We start from the raw sequence: 20,237 nt of genomic DNA on the forward strand, positions 1-20,237 counted from the left end.
GGGGAGAATTTCTTAAATTTTACCTAATAACCCTTCCAAAGTCACCTTAAGACCGTCCTCACTGAGACCAACTGAATCCTTTAAACATACATCCAACTGTTGACTATTCTGGATCAACTGAAGCATATTTAGTCATAATCTTCATAATAAGGTTTAGTAACTATTTACAGATATTTCTTTCCCTCCATTACAGTGTGTGTACGTTAGCTTTCCTTCATAGAGAAAAAAAAGGGAACGGGTCAGTTGGCAACTTGCCAGATACCTATTTTTAGTATTAATAAACTGCTGTCACCTCAACCAGTGAGGCAGCCAATCTCCTCAAATCCCTGGCCCACAGAAGTAGTTTCCTGACTGTAGGTCTTCTACAATTAGGCACCAAATGAGGCCCTCACTTCTGGATAAAGCTGATGGAACTACAAATGGTTTCTAGCCCAAGGAAATGAACCCCATGGCTGTTTTTAATATTCTGATAGGGGATCAAGATGCCAGTCATGAAAAGGCCCTGTAGATTCAGTTCTGAGAAGGACTTAAAATACTCCAGTCTGCCACTTTCCTGAATAAAATGATAGAGTTCAGTTATGCCCAAGGCTGATTCTGACAAGATGTTTTTTCTCCCTGTGTTCAGAGCATCTGGTACATTTTACTTTGGTTAAGCAAAATAAAATGTTTAACTTCATTTATGAAAAACAAACTCAATACTTTTAAAAGTTTAATATTTTAATTGGACAGTTCATATGGCCTATTCAGTGGAAGCTCAGATAAGCAAAGTGCAATGAACAGAATGAAGTATCACACAAGTCTCTGTATAAGTCAACATGAAAAGATATCCTAGATATTTGAAATGGAAAAAGCAAACTATAAAACAAGTACAGTGAGTATACTGTCAAACAGATTTTCTTAAACTATTTGTGTAGTATTATTTTTGCAAATATTTTGTTTTTTGTAATATAAAAACAACAAAATTAATGATAATGTTCAAAACATTTACTAATTATTTTGAGGTTGATTTGTAGAAGATAATTTCAGCAAATAAGACGTTTAATGTAAAACTGTGGGTATACAATGTACTTGTCTCAAAAAAAAGTCTTATTTACAAGTTAAGGAACAAAGGTATTTTTTTTAATTAACGTAGGTTTCAGAAAAACATTCTTTATTATTGACTACCATAATAAAATGGATTTCCTAAGAAAAGTTCAAGTAATCATTGAAATCTTAAGAGGTGAACCAAAAGTGTTTTTTAATCATATTCAGAAAATCTAATATGTTTACTTGCTTGTTGAGTCTTTGCCAGTCTAATCTTCTCAGCTTTGGTGATTAACTATGGAGAAAGAAATTAGAAATCAGAATGTACCGGATGCTTAAAAAGATAATTACGACTAAAAAAATCAGGTTGAATAAAAATTTTTTAAAAGAGGGAAAGGTAGACAAAAGACATAAATTAAGCATAGCCCAAATCAATATAGAAAGAACTGTTCAGGATTATGGCTTATTAAGTATAATAGATAATAAATCTTAGAATTACCTAAAACACTCAAATTTTAGTTTCACATTACTAAAAAATTTTCAGTTGAAAACAGCCACTCCATGCTGGCAATTTTTTTTTAACCTTTTAGGAGGGTTCAAGACCCATATTGGTTAGTTGTTTCATATCCCCTTGGACTTGAGTATTAATTACTAAGACATTCCTTAAAAGATATGTGGTCCTAAATAATTATATTGTGCGTGCGAATTCATGCATTATTGGAATGAGACAATATATTTTGGTCTGAGTGCTACACAAAGGTTTGCTTACAAATCTGAAGATTAAAATATTCTACCTAGGGATCCACTCTTAAGAGAACTTATTACTTACCACACCCTTACATAAATACTTTAATATTTTTAAAGGCAAATGAAATTGTATGGAATGTAGAAGACCGTTTAAGATGTCTAAATATTCCAAAAGTTTTCTTGATGTAAAAATTTTAAATATCTTACTGTAGCTTTGGAGGAAATGAAAATCTTACTCCCTTAAAAAATAGATTCTAGGGGCTCCTGGGTGGCTCAAGACGGTTGGGCATCCAACTTTGGCTCAAGTCATGATCTCATAGCTCATGGGTTTGAACCCCACGTCAGGCTCTGTGCTGACAGCTCAGAGCCTGGATCCTGTTCTGATTCTGTGTTTCCCTCTCTCTCTGCCCCTTCCCTGCTCGTGTTCTATCTCTCAAAAATAAACATCAAAAAATAAAAAATAAAAAAAATAGATTCTAGTAATTATTCACCAGTTTTGTTAAAATGTTTTGTGACTGTGGCCATTGGTAGGAAGTCACTTTTATTTATTGTTTAGTTTCTTAAAGTGTTTGCTTAATATTAAAAGTTTACTTAAAAGTTAAAGTAGAAGTCAGCATAGAGATAGACAGGCTACACAAGTTAAAAATACAAGTACTTAAAGACAAAAACTCAAAAGATGCCAAGGTCACCAAACAGTCTGTTTATGATAGAAAACAGTAATAGCCACATGAGGACCACATTCACAAAAGTCATCAGCAAAGCCAGAACCAGGGTTTATATCTATGGAAGTAAAGGTTTATGGGATATATTTAAGATTTTATTACCATGGAAATGAAATTAGGGTGCCCCTGTATTTGTTGTTTTTGTACAAAAGTCAGTTCAAGATTAAACCAAAAGCCTGTTCCTCATTATAATTTCATGAATTCTGTTTTTACCTGTTGAATATCTGATATATCAGTAATTTGTAGAAAAAAGACCATGCTAACTAAATTTCAAATATGCTTTAAAAGCTAAGGATGAATGAGAAAAGACTCATGGTCTCCAGTAGCTGTTACTGCATTTTACCCACATGCTCAAAGTGATAGGGAAGACTACAAAGAAGGAATGAGCCCCTTTCTGGGGGACGCTTCCTCATCTTACTAATCTTCTGTGAGAACTTACCCATATTGATCTCTATGTGTAAAAAATACGACCATGAGTATAAAACACCTTTTTTCTTCACCTATTCTCCTCTTTTAATATTGCATAACTGACTGGGACTTAGGAAACTGTCCCTAGTTTCCTTCTGCTCCCCGACATGAAAATGCAGAACGAAGATTCATTACCAGTGCTTTTCTTCCTTCGCTCATGGACCAAACACTACAATACAACTGGGAAACTTTGAACTGTCGTATCAGAAAAGCGCTAATGTCATACTTTTTTAGCCGTTAATTTTTTTCTAAATATTTAACTTCCGTTACTACGGTGCTTGCTCCCAGGGATCTAGCTGTAGTGGCCTCCTTCCCTTTAAGGCTTCTGTGCTTTCTGGTGCCTCTGCCTGGAAAGCTATGCATTTAAGCTCTCCTGCTTGTATGCTCACTTTCCTAAGGTCTGCTCTAGTGTCGCTTTCACAGAGAACTTCCCAGAACCTCATGTGATGTAAAGATATCTCACAATACCCTTTAATTTGCTCTTTATACACAGCATTTGTCATTACCTGACCTAAACTGTTCATCTGCAAACTTCATGAAAACAGGGTATTTTGTTACTTGCAGCTATTTCCTAGAATGGTGGCTAACATAAATCAGCACTCAAAAAATATTAATTAAATGAATTATCAAAAAGGTAGACTGACATACTAATTACTGTGTTTTCTGCAAAGTATGTACAATACCCACTTTGTGTGGTACCTTATTTTAATTACATGACGGGAGCCAACTAGCTACTTTCACATCTTCAGCTAGAATCCTATACTATTTATCAAACAAATCATGCTAAGGACAAGACTGGTGGTGCAACAGATAAATGAGATCAGGAAAAAACTTTCCAACTCAGTAACACAGGCACTCATTGTATTCCAATGAAACTTATAAAATTCCCCAGTCACTGTTTATTTCCTTGCCTCAAGTTTATTTATGGAGATTGGATCTTTGAAAAACAAAACTAATTCCTAGTTTTAAAAACATATACGATTTAAATGAAATTTCACACCAATTAGAATGGTAAATACTATTTAACAAAGTGATTTCATTTTAGTTATGAGCTCTGGTTCAATGATTTTAACATTTAAATAATCTCAAGCAGGCTTTGAAATTACCACCTCTTAGACCTGAAAGAATCCTTAGGGAAGAAGGAGGCCTTCCCACATTTCAGCAAATTCAGTCTGTATTCATGGAAACAGAATTAACAAAGACCAGTAGGAAACCTCCCTTCAAATCACCTTAAATTCCAGTGAATCCTAGGCAATGCAAGGCCAATGAAAACCACTCAACAAACCTAGCACACAGGAAGTATTATGATTTTAAGTGTAACCAGTCATAGAAGAATGCATATCTTTTTAGATTCTTATTTAATAATACACATTTAAAAATTTTATAATAGCATTAGTTATTATGTACCCTTAATTTGTCCTAAGCACTTAAAGATGTACTACTATTTATAATAATCTGATTAAAAAGAATAAACGTGACAGCACACAAGCAACAAGTATTAAATTACTCAGTATCATTTAAAATGAAATTATTGAAACAGAGTCTATTTTACATTATTTAAAGTATTTAAGCTTGTTTGTTTCACTTGTTGACTACTAGAGAGAAAAAGGAATAAAGCTTCTCATTGCTATAACAAACATTAGGCATAAAGTCTCCCAATCTTATCTGTGGGGGGTCATATCTTAAAAAACTACACCCTTAAGTACATTGTGTTTTTACCATTAAGACAATCTTTAAATAATCATTTACTAACCAAACTATGATACATAGCAGCCAGAATTCAACACTGTTGAAATTAAACTGCTACTAACAGGTACAATAAAAGACAGGAAAACAAGAAAACTCTAAATTAAAATTATGTACCCTGTGGGGAAAATAATTCTAATTTCGTATATTTCAAAATCCATAGAAACAAGTATTGTCTCTCACAATTTAAAATGCAGTATACACCATGTAAATCTTTATCGTGTATAGGAAAACCAAGGTTATTTTAGGACTACACATTACTGACTTCCAGAAAACATTCAACCTCTTATATTTAAGCTATCAAACAACTATAACAAAAAACAAAAAAATGAATTGATTACCTTCTCAGTGCCTCTTTTCTTTTCACGAGGCTGATTAAGTTTGGCCTGCCTATCTACCAAAATCTTCTGCCAATACCTCTGCTCATGATCACCTTGAAAACACACAAAAACAATAATCACTGATACAAATGAAGAAACATATTCAAGGCATTAATCACACTTCAATAATAAATCTATAGTTGCCTGATTAAATACTACTTTGTACATGCTAGAATATGAATAAAAAGTTTATTAATCAAAATCAGAAAACATCGTACAATCACCTCTAAGTAAGAGTTATTAAAAAAGACTCTGACGTTTTACCAGAAAGGATCTCGAGATTCCAGCAGTGTTTCTTTTTAATTTCCGTATATGCGTTTATTACTGCTTGAGCATCCTCAGGGGTTTTAAACCTAGCATGGCATTCTGTATCTCCTTCTAGCAAATCCACATAAACAACTTCTGAGATTGCTGCCAAAGTATCCTGCATTAGAGTTTAGAAAGATTTTACATAAATAATAGAAATGTTTGATAATAATTCTAAAATTATTCCCATGGTTGTGTTAGAATGTGTTACATAAATAAGCCATATCCAGTTTAAAATGAGGAGTAACTATCCTACTTATACACAGGGGTGCCTGGCTGGCTCAGTCAGTACAGGTTAGGTGACTCTTGATCTAGGGGTTTTGAGTTCGAGCTTCATGAGCTTCATGTTGAGGGTAGAGATCATTTACATAATCTGGGCTAGAACTCACAACCCCAAGATCAAGAGTCATAAACTCTCTTGACTGAGCCAGCCATGCACCTCTAAAATATACACAAATACTCTTAAAATTGACTTGGACAAAGTTGAAAACTCTAATCAAACCCTTTTTTTCAATCACAATCTTAGAATATTAACTAGAATAGGACTACTACAGAGAGACAACAGATTTATAGAGCAGGATGTACAAATAATTTCCCCTAGCCCCCACATCAAGAAGGGGATTACAAGTCACGGTATAGTTAAAATAAGGAATACAATTAAAAACAAACAAAAAACCCAGAATGGATTGGGGGAGAAGGTGCGTTTCCACTTATCTGTACAAAATCCCTTATGACTTAAAATATATGAAAAAAAATTCAACTTTTTCTAACAACTTGTGAAAAAAAACATTTCATGGGAGCCTATAAAAATCCTAGGTTCCTGAGTAGATCTATGGGAATATAGCTCAAGAGTTCATACTTTCTGATGAAATACCTCAACAATCTCTTCTAAACAAGTTGTGGTCCCCCAGCAAGGAAAAGTTTTACCTATAATGCCTGCTGTGAGGGCAAATTAACAAGATTCCTGCATTCCTAACCATTTCTTCCCAGCATGTTCTGTGGTGTAAACAATGCAATTATGCAGGAATGTTATATAATTCTTCATTCATCAACTTCCATTCAGAAAACCAAAGAAATTACTAGAGATTCCCAACTTAAAAAAAAAAAGCACTTTACGCATCTGGCTTTACTTTTGACCCAAATTTCAAGCCTCAAAGAATTTAGAATACTTTTAGATGTTGGATTTTTAAGGTCTGAATTCTGTAACTGAGCAGTATTCTGGAAATATTATTTCACCACAATATAAGAAAAGTTTATTACTTAATAATAAAGAATAAGCAATAAAAACCTGAGAAGCCAGGGAGTATTAACTCAACCCTACTCTTAGCATATTGCCTATCTCAAAATTGGCACTTACTGATTGCTAATTACATGAAAAAAACAGAACTGGAGGGAAATATACTTGCCAATTCTTTCCATTTGTACTTGAGTACTAAATTTAGAAAGCAAGACAAATAATTGGTATGAAGTTAATGAAATGTGAATATATTAACTGGTAGTGTTTTGTAACTGACTTACCAGATAGACCCGATTACTACAATTCAAAATATTACCTATATACCCATTATAATGTTAGGCTAATCCCAGGACTTAAAACCATTCCTTAAAATGATAAATTAGCCTGGTAATCACATGGACAAGTTAAATAGCAGTAAATACCATAATAACTCCATTTTTGTTCTGGCAAAATATAAGTAACTACTAACTTTTAACAATGTTATGATTTTGTAAGTAATTTTTAACTGATACACTTATCTTTTAGATAACAAAAGCTCTTTGATGAATATTACTGAATCTATGTTATTTCAAATAACAAACTTTTTCTAATTTTTCTTTTAAATCTTTTGCAACCTGGTTAACCACAGCTTCATTTACATCCTCAGTTTTTTACCCTTCTGATCTGAAATTCTGTATTGTTACCATACTCTGAAATATAAGTTGGTAATACCAATTTGGGATTCACCAAATCCCTCATCAACATCTTAAAGAGAATCTAAATTTATGTTAGTGACAGCTACAGGATTTTACAGGAAACAGGATTTCAGATAAAGTGTTCACAAGCTTATTTCAGTGAGCAACTTCAATGGTCATGCAAGTTAAAAAATGTGACTGGTAGGAGTCTATGCAAAATCAAAACAACATACCAGATGACGATGAATGTCAGCATAACAATTGAAAATACATTTGCTATGAAAATATATATGCTATTTTACATAGGAATATGTCAATAAGAAAGAAATATGGTTGTGCTGTTACAAAAGGCTGTTAGAAGATCAAATAGATAAAGTGAAAAAAGACTGCAGAGCAATAGATATAACAATGTGTACTGTAAATTATATAAGACTCCGTATTTATTTGTACACGCATACAAAATTTTTGTAGCTTTTCAAAATATTTTACCCTTTTCTGTAATTGTTTCACATTTTTTTAAATTGTTTCACATTTTTAAACAATCAGTGCAGACTGAAAATAGGAAAAAAAATAATAAATAGTATTAACAAAACCTTTCTTCTCCAAAAATATCTTTCATTTCTTCCAGGAAAAAAATTTCAATTTCCAAGAGGATTAACAGACAAAATTACTAAATTTACGTTAAGTTAAAAAATATGCATATGATATCCCCTTTGTTCCAAAATAGCTCTGACTTTCTTTAGGTCACAAAATCTTTTGGGAATCTACTGGAAGTTAAGAGCTCTAATGAAAACGAATTATGTTCGCTACAAAATCAGACAACAACAGATGATTAAAAATTCGTAATAACTTCAGACCAACTCTAACGTTGACTAGATATTTAATACATTTTAGCATGAAATATTTTCTAAAATAAATTTTCTCTGAAAATAGATGTCCCTTAAAGGAATACCAGGAAAGCATTTTACTAATTTATTCTTTTAAGTTATAATGACTATAGTAAGGCTTACTCATTCAACTACTCAATCAACCGTTAACGGCACCAATAAAAATAAGCCAAGTGCAGTTCTATAGAAAGATGTTTTAAACTGAGCTCACTGCAAATTTCATCCAGCAGGGAATTTCAGACTTCAGATTTTGCTTCAAGTCAAATACAAGAGTTACGGTAGAATCAAATCTAGACATAGTTTATTGCAGAGGAACAAATTCTAATTTTACTTGCTTTGTTTTCCATATGCAAAACATTTTCACATGGGGAAGTTTTAAAAAGGAAAGAGCAACAACTATCCTCAACACACAAAAGCATTACCCTGACTTGTTTCCTGCCAGGCAGAGGCTCAGTGCTAATGATCTTCACAATCACGCCACTGACAAACTGTGGTCCTGTTGCATTAACCTTTTCCTGGGGACAACACTCTTCACTGTTTGCTGTTGATTTGAAAAGGAAAGAGAAATAAGCCTCTTACACTCAGTAATTTAGTAGGCCCACTTTAGAAGAACAACAGTAATTTCTTCAGCTGATTTAAGTAACCAATTTTAATTTACTTAATGTAACTGTAAAATAAGTTATTCTGGTGTCATACTGCTTACTGCAGATTACCATGAATAAAAATACCCAAACCTTTACTACTCTAATTGCAGAGCCTGGTTAGAACACTTGTAAAACCTTAGAAAAAACTCCCCCTTTTTCTTAACCAAATAATAGAGTACTTTACTTAGTAAACAGACACAGAACAGTATGTTAACATTCAACAAACATTACGATTAAAATGTGAAAATTTAAGATTTTCAATTTGTAAGAATTCCAAATATGTCCTAATAGGATAAAATTACAGACGGAAATTGTAATTTTTGTTTCTACAAACTTGCTCAATTGATAGACACTCATCACTAATTCTGATTAATAAAAACTGTAGAGAAAACTTAAGTAAAAAAGACACTTTCTTTTTTCTTTTTTTAATTTTTTTAAATGTCAAGGGCTTGAATTACAAGGGGCTTGAACATAGGACTCAGATCCAGAGACACATGTTCTACTGAGCCAGCCAGGTGCCCAGAAAAACAGGAGTCATGGAAACGAGCACTTCAAATATTCTTATATCAAAAATAAATTGCACATTTAAGTTTTTAAAAATTAAGGTTTATCCTGTAACTCAGAAATAGTACATTAGTATATAAACACAATACAATGCTACAAAAACTATTATAGTGGTATTTACCTTTTTCATTTTCTATTCCAGAGTTAGGAGCTACTCCATTTGTTTCCATTTTTGACTCCGATTTTATTTGGGATATTGTTTTTTTTAAAGAAGACATGCTGGCTTTTTGCAGTGCTAAATACTCTTTTTTCAAATCCATCCATTCGCTCCTGTAACGAAAAGAATGTACTTTTGAAATAGTGAAAAAAGATGGTCAAATAAAAAGTTATTATCAAAGTATATACATTCAGAGTGCCTTGTAATCTTTTCCTTCTTCAAACACATACATTCACACTACTTCTGGAGTCCTAAGTCCATCCAGTAAATATATAAAGGGGAGTTCCATCTGACCCAACATTCAGATTAAATGTTTTAAATTTGACAATTCAATTCTTGAGTATGTTTCAAATGTTTTCATTTATGAAAATAAAACTTTTGAATTAATTAACTAGTAACAATTAGTCATCACTAGGGGGAAAATGGCAGATTACTATTTACAGATTATTTGTTAAACTGCTTCCAATTTGGGAGATAACATTCCTTAGCATTTACTTGACTCAAAAGGAATTTCTAAGAAGAAAAAAAACGCCCCATGGAAGCAATTTATTTATTTACATGCATTTAACATGTAGATGTTTCTTCAAACAGCTAGAGCTCCTCCAGATAGAAACACAATGCCTCTCCAGGCTCCACAGGAGCACTCATTGTTACTCTAATCTATGCCATCAAACAAGCAGATAGGGTTTTTTTTTTTTTTTTTAAAGAGGATATCTTGTGGTAATGGTCTTAGCTGTTATTATTGACATCTGTATACTTCAAAAAAAAAAAAAAAAAGTATCCAGACCCACCCAGGATCATACATTCCCAGAGAGCTGATACATTAGAATAACAAAAACCTCTTGTAATGATTCTCTGAGATAAAAAGGCAAGAGGAATTCAGCAGTTAAGAATAGTATAAATACAAGTGCCTGAAGTCCTTGCCTTTTAACCTTCAAGAGGAGGACAGGGCACTTCGAGAGTGCAATTCAAGAAGGATCAGAAAAACTTTCTTGGCAAAGGTATGGTTTTTTGCCTTTTCTTTTCCTACATGGCTTCCGCTTCTTGTGTGGATGGACTCCCTTTAACTTTAACATGGAAGTACTTTCTTTGACTTTTAAATAGTAAGTGCTTCCATGTTTTAGTAGAAGTGAATCCAAATCATTCCTCTGAATGTAACAAGGCAAGTTCCTTATATAGCCCAAGGGGAGACCCTTTGCTTTAACATGGGGGTACCTGCTGTGTAAAACAAAAGTAAGTGCTTCCATGTTTCAGTGGAGGTGTTCCCAAATGGACACAACTTTTATCTTGATCCGGCATTTTCTAAGCTTACTTTACAGGTTAAGGAATGGTAACTTTTTCACATTTTTACAAGACTGGGCTCCCCACCACTTAAACGTGGATGTACTTGCTTTGTATCTAAAAAAGTAAGTGCTTCCATGTTTTAGTGATGGTAAGTCTTACTTTTACATTTTAGGAACTTACAAGGCTTAATTTAAGCCTCACCGAAATGACCATCTATGGTATATTTAAGCTGTACCCTTAAAACTGTTAAGGAACGCCCTCTACTTTAACATGGAGACACTTGCTGTGACATGATAAAAATAAGTGCTTCCATGTTTTAGTGTGGTGGTTCCTTTCAAATCCTCAACTGCCTTATATCCATTATATGTGCAGATCTTGGCTACATGCCATGACTGTTGCTAATATGCAACTCTGTTCAATACAAATTGGAATTGCACTTTAGCAATGGTGATGGCGTGTGCCAATTTTCAACTACAGAATCTGTATCATCTACTTACTTTGAAAGTACTCTTAAGGGTATAACCTCTTCTCCCATTTTGTGCCTCTCTTTGTGTTTTTTCTTATGCTTCCTTTTTGCTTTTAAAAGGGATCCATCTTTTACATCTCCAGTATCCTTTTCCTCTTCAGTAGAGACTTCTAAATCTTAATATCAAAAAGTTAACTTTAGGTAAATAAGGATTTCTTAATCTCATTTTAATTTAATTGTAGATAAATTAACCTTGAAGTTGTCAATACCTTTGTTTTCTTTGGGAACTTCTACATCTTCTTTTTTAATGTTGTCTTTCTGTGTTATTTTCTTTACTTTTGACCTGGGAGTTGGGTGTTCTGCTTCTTCAGAGATACTTCTCTTCCTCTTCCCCGTTCTGACTGTAGGTAAGCTGGATGCTTCTGCTCTTTCCCGTTTTTTCTTTTTCTTTGACGGTGGCTTCTGGGGTTCAGTAATCTCTACTTCAGATCCCTCAGATGTGGTCCTGGATCTTTTCATTTTTCCTACAGTCTCTTTACTTGTGTCAATATTTGACTCTTTGGTCTGGATATTGTCCTCTTTCTTCATTCGGCCTTTCTTCTTCTTCTTCTTTTTCTTTTCTTCTGTAACAATGTTATCATTAGTGTTCATTTTAATTCAACTACGTTTACTTAAATATCAATATTAAGTTACCTGATACTCCAAGGACAGGAATAGGCTTATTTTTTACTGTTTTAGGAAATATGCCAGGTTTTCTTGGTGCTTCTTCTGGTGGGTTGTTAAGAAACTGAAAACCAATAAAATTTTGTTACTATTTAAAAACACTTGCTAATTGTCTTTGCTTTTCTTTTTAGGTTCGGGACCTACCTCAATAGCTTTTGCTGCTTGTTCTTTTGTTTCAAATTCTACAAAGGCAAATCCCTTTGGATCTCCAGTAGATTTATAATGTGGTATACTTATATAAACAACATTGCCACATTTCCCAAATACTCTTTCAATCCAGCTGTGATTAACATTTTTGGGAAGTAATTCCTATAAGTGAGAAGCAATATTAAAATAGAAGAACTTTTTCAGGGTCAATAAATTTTTTACTTGTAATGTTAGAATGTTTCTGTCATTCTTTTGAATGCCAGCACTGAGCTTTTAGAAAATAAGGTCTCACCACATACATACCACATACACTGTCCGCTCATCCTCATCTTTTGGTCGTTCACCTAAAGGCTTTTTTCTCCTGATTCTGGTGCCTTCTAAGTCCAGCTATGAAATAGTTACATGAGATTAATAACTGACATAATAATTCCACGATGTAGTTGCAATAATTCTTACCTCTACAACAGATGAACTTTTCAGTGCTCTGGCTATTAACTTCCCATCTGTGGTCAATTTTTTCATTTTGTTGAAAGACACGAGAAGTGATATATCAACATCTAATGGAAATGCATAAGTTAGTATTACAGAGAATAATTGCATTTTGGTAAAAAATTAATCACATTTCCCTCCTTTCAAAATTAATTAGTAAAATGCCTTATGAGAATTAATGCACTAAGCACACAGCATTCAAGAAAACTCAACACTGAAAACTTTGCTCACTGAAAACTGAGCTTGCAAGGAGCTCAACCACACAAACATGGAGCCTGGGTGGCTAGTTAGGTTAAGCCTCCGACTTTAGCTCAGGTCATAATCTGCTCTCAGCACAAAGCCTGCTTGTGAACCCCTGTCCCCATATCTATCTCTAAGATAAACAAAAAAATAATAGGATGTGTGTCTCCAGAATTAACTGAAATCTTTGTCTTTTAACACTAGAAATCTGTCTTCTAAAGCAAAAGTGAGCTGTAAGAGTTTTCACGTGTAAAAACTAATGGATTTGTATGTATAGTAAGTATATGGTATATATCACAATACAAAATGTGCTACCATTGTATTTATGGTAAACGTTGTACAAGTTTAAGGCAGTAACACTCTAAAACTAGTTCCATTCATTATACAGTGAAGTAAACTTACATCCATCTCTGGACTTTTCTATTTGTTCTCGAAGAAATCTATCCTTGTGAAGATTTGCATCTCCAAACCAGAAATCCACTTGCTTAGCAATATCTGCAAGCACTTGTTTAACTCGTGACCGTTTCTTTTTTTCTACTTCTTTTTTCTTTTCAGGGTTGTCTTCTTCCATTGCTTTTTCTTGATTTCCACTTTCAGCTTCCATTCCTGTGTACTGAAAAAAGTTTATATCACATGTAATAATAGGAAAATATTTAGGTTACCCTTTTTATTGTCTGAAGGGTTAATAGACTCATTCAGCTGACAGAGAACAAACTTTGGGTTAACACTTGTAATAAAATCTCTTACCTGTTCACTTTTCATTGGCCTTTTTACTTTCAAAATAATTTACAACCTATGTCATTAATTAGCTTAAGCTTTTGATGCATTTTAGTTCAGGGCCAGAATGTTCTAGTACAGCATAAAATCTCTACCAACATCTATCTCACCAAGCTACACTTCTAAATCAATATGTCAAATTATAAGATTAAAAGTCTCAGATATTCTCCATCTTAAACTAAAAAATACAATCTCCAATGAAATAAGTTGATCTTGGTTTTGATTTTTAAATCTCTACACCCAAAGTGGGGCTTGGGGGCTTGAATTTACAATCCTGAGATCAAGAGTCCCATGCTCTATGGACTAAGCTAGCCACGTGCCCAGAAATGTTAATTTCTGTTCATCAGAAACAGAACTGGCTTTCTCTTTTCCAGGTGACCTTCCCATCCCAGTGTTTATTTCTTGGGACAGCAAACCTCTTTCCTTGAGTTACTTTGCATGTATCTTCTTTGTTATCTAGCTCTTCCTAAAACCTGGTTATCTAGCTCGTCCTAAAACTGGTTTTCTAGCTCTTCCTAAAACCTGGCTGGCAAATCTTCAACTGAGGGCCTTCTGAATTTGCAAACACTTGCTGCCTAGATAACATGGCTTGCTCCCTCACTTGCTAAAGTCTTGTTCAAATGTCACTTCATTTAAAACTGCAAGTTTCTGGGGCGCCTGGGTGGCGCAGTCGGTTAAGCGTCCGACTTCAGCCAGGTCACGATCTCTCGGTCCCTGAGTTCGAGCCCCGCGTCAGGCTCTGGGCTGATGGCTCAGAGCCTGGAGCCTGTTTCTGATTCTGTGTCTCCCTCTCTCTCTGCCCCTCCCCCGTTCATGCTCTGTCTCTCTCTGTCCCAAAAATAAATAAACGTTGAAAAAAAAAATTAAAAAAAAACTGCAAGTTTCTGGATACCTGTATCTCCCTTGCCTTACTTTTCCTCCATTGCACTTATCTTCTAACATTATTGTACACTTAAAAAAATGCTTATTTATTTGTTTTTAGGAGTGGTGAGGCAGAGAGAGAGGGAGATAGACAATACTAGGGAAGCTCCTCAAAGCCTGACATGGGGCTCGAACTCATGAACCGTGAGATCATGACCTGACCTGGAAGTTGGATGCTCAACTAACTGAGCCACTCAGGTGCCCCTACTGTACATTTTTATTTATCCTTCCTAGAATGTAATATTAATGAAATCAGGTTTTTGTCTGTTTTGTTTACTGATGAATTCCCATTCCCTGGCACACAGTAGTCACTCAAAAATTTGTTGAATGAATTGTGGCCTCTTCACTGAAGCACTAGAAGTACATACACAAAAAGAAGTAAATGAGCAAAGGCTTATTAAATCGGGCCTGTGGTGAGATTTATCTCTGTAACATAGTTTTCCCATATTTTATTTCCCATAACTGTTTTCTTGGGACACAGGAGAGTGAAGACATATGGGGAGAGTTTTATCTGATTGCACCAGGGTGGGAGCCACTATTGGTTGGTATGCAGGCCTTGGACCTATGCGACCAGAATGGCATACTAGATTGATGGGAAACAGGGGCTAAGGCTTTTACACATCAAGGTGACCTAAAACATTCTGGTCCGTTATCTATGGAAGTCACACACGTCTGTTGTAATGTAAAGGGGGGAAAAAGTGGATTTGGATTAATTGCTCAGTTTGAGTAAGTGCTGGGGCCGAGACTCCAGATGAGATGAAGATGCTGTCCCTACTGTATCTTCTGTCTTTATCCTTCTTTAAAGCTCAGTGTACATAGTATAAAGCCTATTTCTGTCTCTTTGGCCTGTCAGCTGGAATCAGTTACTGAGCACCAATGCTGCAGACAGTAATAGAATAGAAAATGTGTTTCAAAGTGACACCCAGTAAGAGAGTACAAGCCATTAATGCATTTCACTTCAAATCTCCAACTAAACATGCAATCTCACAAAAATCAGATGAGTATTTTGGCATTTTCAGAACAGGCTGGAGCTGATTGACCAAGTACCAATTTTGAAAATATACAAGTAATGAAGTATTTATTGAGATACATATAAAAGAGTTACTTGTCAGAATTAATCATTAAAAAAAACAAAAAAACCCAAAAACCAATCAGGTGTCATTCAGTGCTGAATAACCACATTCTTCAGCCCATCCTGTGAAGCTTCCCTTTCCATCATTCTAGTGAAACTGAAAACAGTGATCTCCACTGACTACTGGACCCCTAAGCAGCTCTTGCAGTCAAACTCCCTCTTTGAAAATATTTTCTTCATCTGGCTTCCAGGAGAGTTTTCCTCCTTCTCAATTTCCTTTTCTGGACCATTCTACTCTGCTCTACCTTTACATGCTACCCAGAATTGAATTCAGTCCTGGGCTCCCTTCTTATCTCCACACATATCCTTTCTGAGGGTCCCAGGCTTTACGCTGTTTAGCTCTATGCTGATGTTTCACAAATCTATATTCTCCAGCCCTTACTTCTCCCATTAGCTCCCCCCATTCCAATATTCAATCATCCATTTGACATCTTCACTTATCTTCCTGAACTATATATATCTCATGTGGAAAATGGCAAAAACCTAACACTCAAATTTTAACAAACCTCTTTTTGCCTTGTTTTCCCCATTCTGGAAAACACCAATCACAAAACTGTTGAGAGCAAAAATTCTGAAATCCTCCTTTTCCTCATATACCACAACAAATCCATTAGCATTTTTGTTAGCTCTACCTTTATAAAATATATCCTGAATATGAATACTTTTCATTTATCACCTGGTTCATGCTATCATTGTGTCCTGTCTGAACTACTACAAGAACATAACTTGTGCTTGCTTCTACTCTCCTTCCATTATCACCAACTCTCCAGACAGCAGCCAGAATATGTAAACCAGAGATGTCAATATCTTGGACAAAGTCCTCCAAAGGATTTTTAATCACACTCAAAATCCAAAATCCATAGTATGCCTAAGCAGTATGCTCTCTAGCCTGGGGATATCTAACTTCATTTCTTAACAATTCTTTCCAACAGGTTCACTCCAACTACAACATATCATTCCTTAAACATGCTAAGGCCATTCCCATCTCAAGGCCTGTGCTCTTGCTGTTTACCTTCCCTGCCACATCGCAGGGATTACTTCCCTGTTCATTCAGGTCTCCATAAATGTCAATTTCTCAAAAAGGCTTTCTTTCACTCAATCTAAGATATTCCTTACCTGGCAACTTTAACCCCACCTATCCCCTCTGTCACCACTTTGTATCCTTGTATCTTCTTGGAGTTATAATTTTATTGTCTGTCTACCCCACTAGAATGCAAAAAACTCTGAAGGTAGGGACTTGAGCTTGATCACAACTTAAGCATTTGTTAACTAATTATTTAAAAGGATCTCTCGGGGCGCCTGGGTGGCGCAGTCGGTTAAGCGTCCGACTTCAGCCAGGTCACGATCTCGCGGTCCGTGAGTTCGAGCCCCGCGTCAGGCTCTGGGCTGATGGCTCGGAGCCTGGAGCCTGTTTCCAATTCTGTGTCTCCCTCTCTCTCTGCCCCTCCCCCGTTCATGCTCTGTCTCTCTCTGTCCCAAAATAAAAATAAAAAAAAAAAAAAAAAAAAAAAAAAAAAAAAAAAGAATAAAAAAAAGAAAAAAAAATAAAAAAATAAAAAAATAAAAAAATAAAAGGATCTCTCATACACTGCAAAACGTTAAGCACTTCAAGTTCTTTTGAAAGGGGGTAGGATTATAATTTAAAAATACGCGGAAGCTAAAAATTATAACATAAGGATCCAATGTTAACTTTCCTTTTTGTAAAAACTCCAAATTAGTAAATGGCATACTATTAGCTCTCTAGTTCCTTTCCTTGTCAGAGCCACCATCTAAAGAAACAGTGGACAGAATTGCAGAAGAAAGTCACGATTACCCCAAACCAGATTTTTCCTATCATTCTCATTTCAGAGACCCTCCTCATTCCTTTTCCTAAGGATTATTTTTGTGACCCGAATAATTAAGCTCCAAAACTCTTGCCTAGTGTGTATAACATATGTCTGCAATTTCGATTTTTTTTTTTAATTTTTTTTTTAACGTTTTATTTATTTTTGAGACAGAGAGAGACAGAGCATGAACGGGGGAGGGGCAGAGAGAGAGGGAGACACAGAATCAGAAACAGGCTCCAGGCTCTGAGCCATCAGCCCAGAGCCCAACACAGGGCTCGAACTCACGGACCTCGAGATCGTGACCTGAGCTGAAGTCGGCTGCTTAACAGACTGAGCCACCCAGGCGCCCCTGCAATTTCGATTTTAAGAAATATATCCTCTAGATAATCAAATACATCTCTGTTATTAGAGGAAGATATGGATGAAACATAAAGTAACAAGATAGGATTCAATTTAACTTTCCTATGCAATGGCTGCTAGAAAATCAGGAAGTTACACGGCAGTACTTTTGTCAGTCTTGATTCTCTAACTCTACCTTCTCACTCCCTCCATAAAACGTAACCATTATTATTACCATTATTATTACCAACTTCTGGAAGGGCTCTTTCTCTCCTTCCAGTGTGTTCACAACTACTGTCACTATAATACAGGAACAGTTTATAAATGGTTCCAGAAGTCATCTATCCTTCTCAGAAGCTGTGTGACTTGTCCAAAACACAGATCTAATTTTATGATTTTAATGTTACAACTTTCAACATTAAAAATCCTTTAGCACTTCCTTACAATATGCAAGTTTAAAAAATTGGTAATAAAAAAATAAAAATTAAAAAATTGGTGATGAACCAGTGACATCTAACTGGCTTCTAAACAGGGGCTTAAGGAATAAAAGTTACTGTATAACAATGCCAGTTACTTTACATATATTGTTTTAAATCCTCAGTCACAATCAGGTAGTTTCTTCCAACTTGTTTTGACACAGGCTTAAAGGTGAAGTGAATTGGCCGAAACTAGCTAGGTAAACAAGTTCTGGTAAATTCGACTCCTATTAGTAGAACCTCTTGTAGTCTGTCATCATTCATTCTATCTTCTGACTCAGATATTCTTAACCTAAAGTCCAGGGAATTTTGGATGGGTTTCAAACATTCTTGTCAATTTCATGAAATTGTTAAAAGATACATTTTAAAAAGAGAAATCTAAATATGTGAATATAAAATGAATACACATCAAATATTTTAAGTAATAAATCACGGAACTAGTTAAGTAGGATTTTTTATGTGTGTGTTCTGTGTTAGGAAACAGTTAAGTATTAAAAACTAGCTCAGGGGGTGCAGAGCTGGCTCATTCAGAAGACCATGTGACCCTTAATCTCAGGGTCATGAGTTTAAGGCCCATGTTCGGTGTGGAGCCTACCTAAAACAAGATAAATAAATAATAAATTTAAAAAATTATATAAAATACCAAATCGAAGGAGAATTAAAATAAATAAGCAATGAGGAACACTGAAATGAATTTGTTAATAGGTGTAAAACTGGTTATGGCAGTAATTGCAAAATTAATTTAATTCCAAGACTAATTTCCATTATTATCGTTTTCTACAACTTCCACAAGGTAAAATAACTCAATGACAATGAAAGAGATAACCTAGACAACACATACAATATAACGCTTCTTGGCCGTTTCAAGGTTCTTCATAATTTCCCTACAAAATTATACGCAAAATATTTGGACATGTACATGAATTTTCCTGGGAAACTCATCCATAGCTTTTATCGTTTTTGGAGGAAATGGTGTGTCAAAAACGTTAAGTTCTAGTCACGGCTGACCACCCAACGGTACCAGAACTCCCTTGCCTGTGTGCAAGTTCTGAATTAGTCTTTTTACCTTACTTGTCTTATAAACCTCTATTCAATTTTCAAGATCCACGTTAAATGGCATCTTACTCTCTATAGCTTTCCAAGACCACTTCTTCCTTAATTAACTGCTACCTTACTTTCCCTAAAGGGCATCTATGAACGCACTCAGTACACTTAACACTTCTACTTTGTTAGCTCCTTCCCGTAATTGATTTTCGACATCCTTTGATGACAAAAACTAGAATCCTGAAAAAGAAAATGACTTAACTTCACAACACAAGCCCTCACATTCGCTATCGTTTGGCCGCCAAGGCTCAGATCGACGAAGTAAGGTAATTTCCACTTCGGCTACGGCCCCCTTCAGCACCCGTCCTTTCGCAAGGACGTCGCCAAATGCTGGGCGGACCCCCAACCTCCCAACGCCGGACAATACGCGCCCCCAACCTCTGAAAACTGGAACTACAAGGGCTGCCAAAGTATTTCTGCGCGTGCGCACAGAGAACTAGCACAAGCAAACTGATGGGTTTGCGGGAGGGGGCGAGGTGAGAAGAACGATAGATAAAATGGACTGCATGAAAAAAGAGAAACTGAGACCTCGCTCAACCTGACCAACACTATCTACAGTCTACTTGGAACTTACTCCGCTCAATTCCCAACACACAGGGCTGGGGACTGCGTCTTCCAACCTTTTCGTCTCTAGATCCTTATGGTCCGGGTTTCCGCGTCATAGGACGAGCGACACCGTTCTCCCTTACGCCTCGGAAAAGACAAGCACGGAGACCGCGCGTCCGTCGCTTACGTCACAAGCGTGAGCTGGCGCAGGG

At 35.4% G+C, this 20,237-nt stretch overlaps 1 protein-coding gene across 4 annotated transcripts; it reads right to left on the bottom strand.

The window, feature by feature from the left end:
• Positions 1-696: 696 nt before the first annotated feature.
• LARP7 (La ribonucleoprotein 7, transcriptional regulator) lies at positions 697-20,164 on the bottom strand. 4 transcript variants are annotated; one of them, XM_043570241.1, is made up of 13 exons: positions 20,054-20,164; positions 13,307-13,510; positions 12,632-12,732; positions 12,479-12,562; positions 12,173-12,337; positions 11,999-12,092; positions 11,575-11,928; positions 11,337-11,481; positions 9,520-9,668; positions 8,613-8,731; positions 5,351-5,510; positions 5,048-5,139; positions 697-1,318 (listed from the first exon to the last, which is right to left on the bottom strand). In XM_043570241.1, exons 2-13 carry the CDS (start codon positions 13,506-13,508, stop codon positions 1,238-1,240), a joined length of 1,746 nt encoding a protein of 581 aa, XP_043426176.1. In that variant the 5' UTR covers positions 13,509-13,510; positions 20,054-20,164; the 3' UTR covers positions 697-1,237. The 4 variants fall into 4 exon arrangements, with proteins under 4 accessions (XP_043426176.1, XP_043426189.1, XP_043426171.1 ...); XM_043570254.1 differs by having other exon boundaries at positions 11,575-11,925; positions 13,307-13,517; XM_043570236.1 differs by having other exon boundaries at positions 13,307-13,517.
• Positions 20,165-20,237: the final 73 nt, after the last annotated feature.

Source organism: Prionailurus bengalensis, chromosome B1, assembly GCF_016509475.1.
Source record: "Prionailurus bengalensis isolate Pbe53 chromosome B1, Fcat_Pben_1.1_paternal_pri, whole genome shotgun sequence".
In the NCBI taxonomy this organism is placed as follows: domain Eukaryota; kingdom Metazoa; phylum Chordata; class Mammalia; order Carnivora; family Felidae; genus Prionailurus; species Prionailurus bengalensis.

Coding starts and splice junctions, on each gene's coding strand:
- LARP7 (XM_043570241.1), bottom strand. CDS start 13,508: ATGGAAGCTGAAAGTGGAAATCAAGAAAAAGCAATGGAAGAAGACAAC. Junction 12,338..12,478: donor ATGAGCGGACAGTGTATGTG/GTATGTATGTGG, acceptor TCTCACTTATAG/GAATTACTTCCCAAAAATGT. Junction 1,319..5,047: donor AGAAAAGAGGCACTGAGAAG/GTAATCAATTCA, acceptor CTTTCTCCATAG/TTAATCACCAAAGCTGAGAA.